Below are 9,953 nucleotides of genomic sequence, written 5' to 3' on the forward strand. Positions count from 1 at the left end.
GCGAGTGCTCACTGAGGTGATAAATGATGGCAGAGCGGGATGCAGAAGTTGGATAGCGTCGTTCACATGCAGCGCTTGCGCAAGGTCGGAGAGGCAAGAAGACATGCCACACACGTCACTCTTGTGAAGCTCGCAGCTTCACGTCTTGGCGCGACGTCTTTCCGATGATCGCGTCTTCCCTAGCAAGCCCGACAACCACTTCCGACATCCGATCGACGACCAGGCCAGGCACAGCGCACTACCATGTCCGGCGGCTGGAACACCATCGAGAGCGATGCCGTACTGCCTTTCCCACTCCCCGCGCTGATGCACCGCTAATGGCATCAGGGCGTCTTCACCTACCTCATCGAATCGCTGGGCGTCAAGAATGTACAGTTCGAAGAGCTCATTTCGCTGGACGCGGAATCACTCCAGCAGCTCAACCCGATAGGAGTCATCTTCCTGTTCAAATATCCCACCGACGAGAAGCCCAAGAAAGATGCTCCACTAGATGGCGAATTTGACTACGGAGCATTGGAGAATCAAGAAGAGCCAGTCTGGTTTGCAGCGCAGACAATACAGAATGCATGCGGCACACAAGCTCTTCTCAGCGTTCTTCTCAATAAAGACAACCAGGAAGATGGAGGCGTAGAGATTGGACAAAACTTGAAAGACTTCAAGGAATTCACTGCATCTTTTCCAGCCGAATTCCGTGGCGAAGCTTTGTCGAATTCAGACCTCATTCGCGAAACACACAACTCCTTCGCCCGATCATCGCCTTTCGTATCCGACGAGACACGGTTAGCGACCGCCGATGACGATGTCTACCATTTCATCGCCTACACGAGCATCAACAGCACACTCTACGAGCTTGATGGACTTCAGCCTGCACCGATCAGACACGGCGATGCGGGAGCCTGTCCACCAGAGATCTTCTCTGACGCCGTCATGCCTGTGTTGCAGAAGCGGATAGAACGATACCCACAGACAGAAATCCGCTTCAATCTGCTCGCGATGTGTGAGGACTTAAGGTCAAGAGCACGAGAGGTTGGTGACCAGGAGTGGCTGGCTAGGGAGGAGCAGAAGAGACGCGACTGGAGGTGGGAGAACGCGCTGAGGCGACATAACTTCGTTGGTTTCGTCGGCGAGCTCATGAAAGGCGTTGCTGGGCAGAAGCTCAAAGACGGGACGTACGACAAGTGGATTGAAGACGGCAAGGCTGCTACGAAGAAGAGAGTTGAAGATCGGCAGAAGAGAGGACAAGCTAGCGATGAGATGGACATGTCATGAGATTGTGTGGAGTGGTCACGATGGATTTGGGCCATTTTTGACGCCCGTAAGAGACCGCGCCGACATGTAATGACTTCTGCGCATGTATTGCCGCGCAAGTCTCCAGATTCGAAGCTCAATTGCAAAACGTATGAATCCGGAATACCTCATATCAATCTTTGGACGCCGACTGATATAATACAGGACTGCGCTGAGCTACATAGTTTCGAGTTAGAAATGCTGGTGTACGCTGTCATCGTGGCTGTGGAACGCGGAGCTAACAGTCTGAGCGTATTGTATCGCAGTCTGTGATACTCTTCGCGGGCACTTGCACCGTCGTACGATATGTATACTCACATGGCGAATGAGCACGGGCCACCAACTCCTCATTCACACAATGCATTCGGCCCGATAACTTCAAGGAAAGGCAGGTCTTCTGTAACTCATCTCTGCATTCAGTAGGAGTCTCGACTTTCTGTCTCTCTCGTCTATCACAACCAGAAAAACCAAAGCTTATGATACAGAAGAAGAACGCCCAAGCCATATGCGTTTCATGCCTTCACTCACAAAAAGTGAACCAAACCAAATGCCAGCGGGTGTTGTTATGATCTCATTTCTTCTTCAAAACATCGTATCTACAAGTTCTTGATAATCGCATCAGCGTACTCGTGCGTCTTAGCCTTGCCTCCAAGATCACCAGTCAAGTATTTGCCCTCGGCCAGAGTCTTGAAGATGGCCTTCTCAATTTGTGCGGCGTGTTGTGTGAGGTTCATGTGCTGCAACATCATGATGGAGGAGAGGAGCAGGGCAGTTGGGTTGGCGAGGCCCTTGCCTGCGATATCGGGAGCGGAACCGTGCACGGCTTCGAAGATGGAGCACTCGTCACCAATGTTTCCGGAAGGAGTGAGACCGAGACCACCGATGAGACCGGCGCACATGTCGGAGAGAATGTCACCGTAGAGGTTAGGCATGACGAGGACCTTGTCATTGTATGGCAGGGGGTCGGTGACCATCTTCAAGCAGGTGTTGTCGAGCATTTCGGCGTCGAATTCAACGTTGGGGAACTCCTTGGCGATCTCCTTTGCGAGGTTCAGGAAGAGACCGTCGGACATCTTCATGATGGTGGCCTTGTGCACCACACGGACCTTTGGCTTGCCAATGTCTTGTGCGTATTGGAAGGCGAAGCGAAGGACACGCTCGGAGGCTTCTCGGGTGATGAGCTTAATGGATTGCACGACACCATCGACCACAACGTGCTCAATACCAGAGTACTCTCCCTCGGTGTTCTCACGAATAAGGTGGATGTTCACATCGTCGTATGGGGTCTTGTAGCCTGCGATGCTCTTGCAAGGTCGCACGTTGGCGAACAGGTTGAATGTCCTTCGGAGGGTCAGGTTCAGTGAGACGTGACCTTTGCCGATAGGTGTGGCCAGAGGACCCTTAAGGGCAACGTAGTTTCGTGTGATGGAGTCGATCGCCTCGTCTGGGATGGCGGTCTTGCCGTCCTTTAGGATTGGGGTAACATCGACTGGTTCCCACTTGATGGGGACGTTCGCGGCGCTGTAAATGTCCTTGACGGATTGCGAGATCTCGGGTCCAATGCCATCACCCTCGATGAGCGATACTGTGTACTTTCCCTATCCGTCGCCGTTGCGTGAGTATAAACATTCCTCCTTCTGACATGTGTTCGATTATGCACGTACATCTGAGCCTTTCTGGCCCGGGAATTTAGCGATTCTGTCCTCGGCAGCGGTGGCATAGCTTCGTGGCGCGAACTGTAGCAGCTAAATTAGTGACTGAAGCTGCCTCGACAGAGCACTGCCAGTCCAGCAAAAGTGGCAGCGTACTTGAGCAAAAGCTGGTCGCGCAACCTTGAAGCATTGCCGCGGCGCCGCAGCCCGGATTCCCCTCGCCAACATCCTTGCGACGGTGTGCAGAAGACCACTGCGGAGGCTTCAGTCACTCAATGCGACTGCGGGAGACCGAGAGGGAGCGTGGGTGTGGGAAATGGCGCGGTCGTGAAAAGCAAAGATTAGCAGCAGTAGCAACAGCTCGCGGGCAACAGACTTCGTGCATGTGCAAAGTCAAGCGACAGCGGATGCCGGAAACGACCGCTGCTGGGCTTGGATGCGCTCTCGTCGGCATAAAACGGCGGGACTTGATGGTCCATGGAACTTGCGCCGCACACCACGCCGGCCGACGTTCTGCTTTGGTCGTCAAGCCGGTGTGCAGCTACGGTGTGCTATGGTATTGCTTCACGACCGAGACAAGCACACTTGTGTAGTACAGACGCCGTGCAGCAGGGAGTCGGCGTGTCAATGTATGTGAGGCTGTGACCGGCCAATCCCAATGCCGCGCGCGTGGAACCTTCGCCTGTGCACATCTCAATCCTGGGACGCGGCCGTGGATAGCTGCTGCTATCGACCTCTCGCCTGCCCGCTCGCCCTATAGCTGCCTTCGCCCGCGCTCGCCATGCCCATATCGGCCGACACGGAGCGCGAGCTGCTCAACAAGTACAAGCTCACCTCCCTCTATCCCACCGAATGGCCGCACCAGGACGATGACGACGAGGACGACGAAGACGAGTCCGATGAGGAACAGACGCCAGTCCGAGCCCACGCCCGAAAGAACTCGCGCTTCCAGAAGATCGATCGCCATGCCAGTCTGAAGAGCAGCATCACCAGCAAGACCGCTACCAGCGATGCGGGTGTGCAAAAGGACGAGCCGGACGCTCTGGGCGTGGCCCCCTCGGTAGCCGCAGAGCTGCGCAAGAGAGGACTCCCAGTCGAGGACAATCTGGCGCTCCGCAACAAGTTCATGACCTCCAGCACCACATTCAATCCGGCGCTCTACCTGTCCCAGGTGCACCAGCAGGCTAGTACCGAAGACCTGCTGCGCGGGCTCGACTTTCTGAGCAGGAGTATTGAGCAGAAGTCGGCGAGTCTGAAGGTGTTGGTCGAGAGTAACTTTGAGCGCTTCGTGCGCGCAAAGGCGACGATAGACACGGTATACACGGAAATGAGGACGCAGGGCGTGGAGCCGTCGCGGCTATCGCAGATGCCTTCGCTCGGCGCAGGCCTACGACCACATTCGCGGCAGACGAGCAAGAATCAGAGTCATTTCAGAAACACCAGCGGTCCCTTTGGCAGCCAGAACAAAATCCCATACATGGACAAGAAGAAAAATGCGTTGACGAAGGAGTCCGAATATGGCGTGCAGGGCATCAAACAGCCTCTGCAGGAACTCGCCATCAAAGCGGAAGAGGTCTGGGGCCCTGCGCTCGGTGGTCACGAAAAGGAGGAGACTTTGAAAGCAGTGCTGGGCTCACTGGAGCAACATCGGGAAATATTCCGCCTCCCGGGAACGGTGTATGAGGCGATCAAGAAGAACGACTACGACTCGGTCGTGGCCGCCTACAGACAGGCGAAGCAGCACGCGGATAAGGCTCGCGATATTGCTGCAATTGCCAAAGAGAACGAAATGGAGCTCGGTGATGCGGACGTACAGCAGATCATTGTAACAGCACGAATGTGGTATGCGGTAAATGACCAGATCAATGATTTCAAGAAGGAGATCTGGAGACGACTGAAGAACTCTCATGGCCGAAGGCCTGCGAGTGTGGCAGAGGAGAGTGATCGAGAGCTGCACATGGAACTCATCGCCATCCTGCTGCAACTCGGCGCTGAGGAGAACCCCATCTGGGTCTGGATCAACAGTCGCTACCTCTATCTGAAGGACAAGATTGCTCGAACATTCGAACGGAGTAGAATTGAGATTGAGATCCAGCGTCGGAGATTGGCCGCCAACACGAGATTTGATGAAATCGCGCTCGCCAAACACCTTCGTGCTGCCTCTGCTAATAGCACGAATGTCCGCCTTGCTGGTCATGCGACGCGCGATCTCGATACTGAGAACATTCTCTCCTTCTGGGAGAAGGTACAGAGTTCAGTCAACAGTCTCCTGTCACTGCAGAATGGCATACTGGGCGAAGTTATCGACTGGCATGAAAGTGCACAGTCATTCGTCGATAACAAAGCTCAGAAAGCATTCCCAACGGCTGTCTTCGCAATGCAGGACTACACGCATCTGCAATTGTCCCAAGAGCATATTGATGCGATCCGTAAGGAAGCGCTTGAAATGGTCGCCCTGTTACGAGACAACGCCAACGCATTCTTCCAAGATGCCCCTGTGGATGATATAAGCCTGTTGTACAGCCCAATCCCACCGACGCCAATTTCGCCTGATGCGAAGACACCAATCTCCGGCGTTAAATCGCGAAGCTTTTCCTTCGATCCACAGAACATTCCTGAACCAAGCCCAAAGGTGGGAAACGCATGGGAGACGTACGCGTTCTGGCCACCAGGTGCAAATTCCTTGTCCGGCTCCTTCTACCTGTCCCGACTGATTGCCATTACTGGTACTGCGTTCGGAGAGATGGCGGCTATGAGCACCGTGAAGATGTCCAACGAGCCCGAAAAGCTGAAGAACACCCTTGCAGCGGCACGGGAGCGCTGCATAACTGGCATTTGTGCTTCTTGGAGCAGTGATGCCGAGAAGTGCAAGGTGCTTGAAAGCTGGACCAGAAGTCCCGAGCGAAGAGATTTGACTCTGCTACCCAGCTACTTTGAGGCTTGGTTCGACAAAGTGCTGAGCAACGTGCAGAAGATTGCATACATCTCGGACGCGTCAACTAAGAGTGGCGACGTGATCGTGCCTCCCTCTGCAAAGCTGTTGCAGGCCATCCGCAGCACATTCGTGACCAGTCTCTACAAGGGCCTCAATGGAATGGTGGAGAATGCCGAGAGGAGCAACAGAGATGCCTCTGATTTCAACGAGGACGCGGATCCAGATGGCATCACTATTGCGCGCTACCGCCAGGTTGATATGGACGGCGCAGCAGCACTTGGCTCCGAGCCTCTCAACGCATCGAATCGAAATGAACGCATGTTGATCACATTGTCAAATTTGAATCACTTGCGGAGTGAAGTGATACCACAGCTCATCTCGCAATTCGAGTCAGCATTCAGCGTCAAGCTGACGGAGGAAAGCAAGACCATTAGAGACGTGCTTGCGCAAATTGATGCCCGACTATTCCAAGCCTATGTGAAGCCTCTCGTGGACGACCTTACTGCGACGATCACAAACGGAATCGTATCCAAGGGCTGGGAGCCTGCTACACCTCGTCCCATAGACGCTCGAGCATACGTGTACGATGTACTCATTGCACTCGTCCTAGTCCATGCGGAGGTCACCTCTGCCACGACCAGCACTCTCACGAATCAGATCTTGAGCTTTATGCTTGAGCAGTGTTCTGTGGCTTTGATCAATGCTTTCAAGCAGCGAAAGCATTATACTTTGCCCGCTTTGATGCAAGCAACGCTGGATGTTGAGTTCATGGCGCAGACGCTGAACAATTACACAACCGATAGAGCCGGTGAAGTGCAGAGTCAGATCTATCTCGCGCTAGATGAACGAACGGATAACGATGCAAGAGCCAAACTACAGGGCGAGTTGCCGGAGATGCGTGGTATTCTTAAGAAGTTGAGGGAAGGCACAAAGGGCGAGTTTGGATGTTTCAGACGTGAACGAAGAGGGAGGAGAGAGGCGCCGAAGGCATAAGAGCCAGTGCGTTGTCGTCCAAGTCGGCATCAATGTCTGGGTAGCAGCGCAAGATTAGCTATGACAATCGTGTAATCCAATGCCTCGCGGCTTATGCATCGACGAGTAGCTTATCATCATTCCGTCTACATTTGACTTGATTCAAATTATGAGATTTACATAACACTCTCGCATTACTCGTACTGTATTCCAATCATCTACAAGCCACCAACACATCACATCAAACTTCGTCGAATATCTTCTCATCCAAAATACAACCCCGTCGACAAACTTGGCGGTACATCCTCTTGTCTTGTCCCCCACTCACTCTCCGTCTCTCCCAACACCAAATCCAACGTCCCACCCTCCAAGAAGAACATATGATCAAGCCAATTCTTGGTATACTTCTTTCCATTCAATTTCGCACTCTGAATGAAAATCTTCTTATACGTAGGATCGAAATTCACATTCCGAATCGTGGCCGTTTTGCCAGTTTGCGGGTTCTTGATACTCACGCTTGGGAAGAAGGGCGGAATGATGAAGTATACAGACTGTCCTGCGGAGGGGAAGATACCGAGCATGGAGAAGAAGACAAATGTTCCCATTGCCCCACTGTCGTCATTTCCGGGGATACCTTCGATCGTATCGTTGAACATGGAGGGGATGTAGTGGTGTGTGATCTTAGCGGAGAGGGCTGGACGGCCGGCGTAGTGGTAGAGGAAAGTGGTGAGGAAGGCTTGTTCGTCACCCATGTATAGAACTCCGGATGAGTGCAGTTTGTCGAGGCGGGCGAGATAGGCTTCTTTTCCGCCTAAGAGGTCGATGAGGCCTTGCATGTCGCCCGGGACATAGAAGAGGTAGAGCCAGGGACTGCCCTCGTAGGTTTCGTGGCCGGAGGGATTGAGGTAGCAGCCATCGAAATTGTTGAGGGCGGAGCAGAGAGTGGCATTCTGCCAGCCGAAGGTACCATTCGGCCAACGTGGTTGGGGAAAGCCCTTGAAGCCCATGGACTCTTCGTCCGGGTTGTAGACGTTTTTCCAGTTGCTTGCGCGGCCGGCGTATTTCTGGTAATCTTCGCCACGGTTTGTTGCGTTGGCCATTTGAGCGAGGCAGAAGTCGTTGTAGGCATACTCTACTGTTCGAGAGATGGAGCGGGTGCGGGTACCGCCATGATCCTCGTCGCGGAAGGGAATGTATCCGCGTGTCTTCCAGCTTTCGAGACCTCCACGCCCTTCGATGTCCCAGTTTAGTGGTTGCTCCTCGGCGTCCTTCACAATTGCTTGATATGCTTGTGTCCAGTCTACGCCTTTCAGCTTCTTCATGAATGAGTCCACCAGAATGACATCTGCATTAGATCCTCCCTGTGTGAAACCTTTGCAGAAAGACATGCGGCAGTCCGGCAGATATCCAGCGTGTTTGTAAATGTCAAGCAGAGATCGTACCATGCGAGATTGGGAGATGGTATCGACAAGCATGTAGAAGGGGTGCACGCCACGGAAAGTATCCCAGATGCAGTACCAGCTGTCATAGTATGGTTCGGTCGAGTTCCACAACTGGTTCTCGCCAGTGTAGTCCTGCGGGCTCAGGAAGGCTCGGTAAACTCCGCTCCAGTAGTTTCTGAGATGACCTTTGTCCACGCCTGTTGTTTCCAGTCTGATGGGACTCAGCTTCTCTCTCCATGCATCCTCTGCTTGCTTGACCAGACGCTCAAATTTCCAGTCCTTGATTTCCTTCTCAGCATTTTCGCAGGCCCGCTCAGTGCTCAACCAGGACAGACCAACGCGTACTAGCAATTCGTCACCTGGCTGCATCTCCTTCATGCGAACGTAAACTCCTTGTTTGGGCGCGTAGAATTGGTTGTTGCCAGCCATGACTTGCCCGCCAGGAAAGACGGTATTGTTGAAGCCACCAGTATCTTGCAACTCAGCTCCTCCAAAGTCCACGCACTGGTAGTTCTTGTAATCTCCAACGCCGAACGAAGGCCTAAAGGTACCATGCGCTCTGATACGGCCAGTTTCTGGGTCGACTTCCATAATTCTTTCACCATTACTCCCAGGCAGATCTGAGCCATCTAGGAGGAGTACGGGATCTGATGTGTTCGTTGCGTTGGGAAACGTGAACCTGAACAGAGATGCTCTCTCGCCTGCAGTCATCTCAGCACGTACGCCAGAGATCAAGTCTATGGTAAAATAGCCCGGCCTTGCTGATACAGACTCAGGCACATAATGGGTCATTCGCACAGTCTTGTACATCTTGCAATCTGTAACGTTCGGGCATGATGGCTGCACAAAGATCGGGAAGTTGCCCATCGACGGCGATCCTCCAGTTCCAGAGTCGTGTAAGGACGAGAAGCCAGTAATTGGAGTCTGATCTGAAGCGAAGCCTCCCATCCTCTCCCCTACTACATCCGCCACTGGCTTTGCCATTCCGAACGGCAATGTTGCCCCAGCGAACACATGGCCACCAGGTCCAGTACCAATGAGAGGGTCAATGTATTGTAGAACGTCTTCTCTTGGGCCATCGCCGAACACGTCCGTGAAGAAGGCCCCCGCCACAACCACCATGAGGAATGCCGAAACGATGAAGACCCATGTCCAGCAATTCCATAGTAAGGACAGAGACTTTGGCGTCCTCCTTTGCAGGTCTTGTTGTCGCTCTTGCGTGTATCCAACTAGCGTCTTGAATGATTGCATAGACTCCAGAAACTTCTTCCTTTTCTCGCTGACTGGCTTGTCAGCAAGTCCAAACTCCTCGCCATCCGGATCCTCCCCATTCTCCAACAGCTTGTAGGACTGCCGGTTCGACATCCTCGGTACGAGCCTCCTGCCTGCAAGAGGACAAATTACGAAATGACCAAGAGATAGAAAGATGCGATTAGTTCATGATAGACGTGAGAAGCGCAGAGGAAACACCACGTCCTCAGCGCGTCCGTGGATCTACAAGCAGCCACCCTGCCAAGCTGCTCCGTAAAAAGTATACATGATGTGGCTTGCAGGCTAAAACCGAGGTGTGATCGGCGCGCACGCGAGAGCCGCTTTGACCATCTGGTTCGCTGGTTCGATGTGCGGCCGACAGATATCCATACCGTACCATGGTTGCTGATACTC

General features: G+C 53.3%; 4 protein-coding genes across 4 annotated transcripts; 2 read left to right on the forward strand and 2 right to left on the reverse strand.

Annotated features, from left to right (window-relative positions):
* Positions 1–243: 243 nt before the first annotated feature.
* On the forward strand, positions 244–1,269 carry RHO25_004975 (uncharacterized protein; the record flags this gene model as incomplete). The annotated part of the gene is made up of 2 exons (XM_023595883.2): positions 244–279; positions 328–1,269. 2 exons carry the CDS (start codon positions 244–246, stop codon positions 1,267–1,269), a joined length of 978 nt encoding a protein of 325 aa, XP_023457189.1.
* Positions 1,270–1,883: 614 nt separating this feature from the next.
* On the reverse strand, positions 1,884–3,167 carry IDH2 (NAD-dependent isocitrate dehydrogenase; the record flags this gene model as incomplete). The annotated part of the gene is made up of 3 exons (XM_023595884.2): positions 1,884–2,885; positions 2,952–3,023; positions 3,096–3,167. 3 exons carry the CDS (start codon positions 3,165–3,167, stop codon positions 1,884–1,886), a joined length of 1,146 nt encoding a protein of 381 aa, XP_023457188.1.
* Positions 3,168–3,720: 553 nt separating this feature from the next.
* Positions 3,721–6,867, forward strand: RHO25_004977 (uncharacterized protein; the record flags this gene model as incomplete). The annotated part of the gene is made up of 1 exon (XM_023595885.2): positions 3,721–6,867. One exon carries the CDS (start codon positions 3,721–3,723, stop codon positions 6,865–6,867), a length of 3,147 nt encoding a protein of 1,048 aa, XP_023457191.1.
* Positions 6,868–7,109: 242 nt separating this feature from the next.
* Positions 7,110–9,653, reverse strand: RHO25_004978 (uncharacterized protein; the record flags this gene model as incomplete). Its single annotated transcript, XM_023595886.2, has 1 exon — positions 7,110–9,653. One exon carries the CDS (start codon positions 9,651–9,653, stop codon positions 7,110–7,112), a length of 2,544 nt encoding a protein of 847 aa, XP_023457190.1.
* Between the last annotated feature and the right edge of the window lie 300 nt (positions 9,654–9,953).

Source organism: Cercospora beticola, chromosome 3 (assembly GCF_033473495.1).
Source record: "Cercospora beticola chromosome 3, complete sequence".
NCBI classification, from domain to species: domain Eukaryota; kingdom Fungi; phylum Ascomycota; class Dothideomycetes; order Mycosphaerellales; family Mycosphaerellaceae; genus Cercospora; species Cercospora beticola.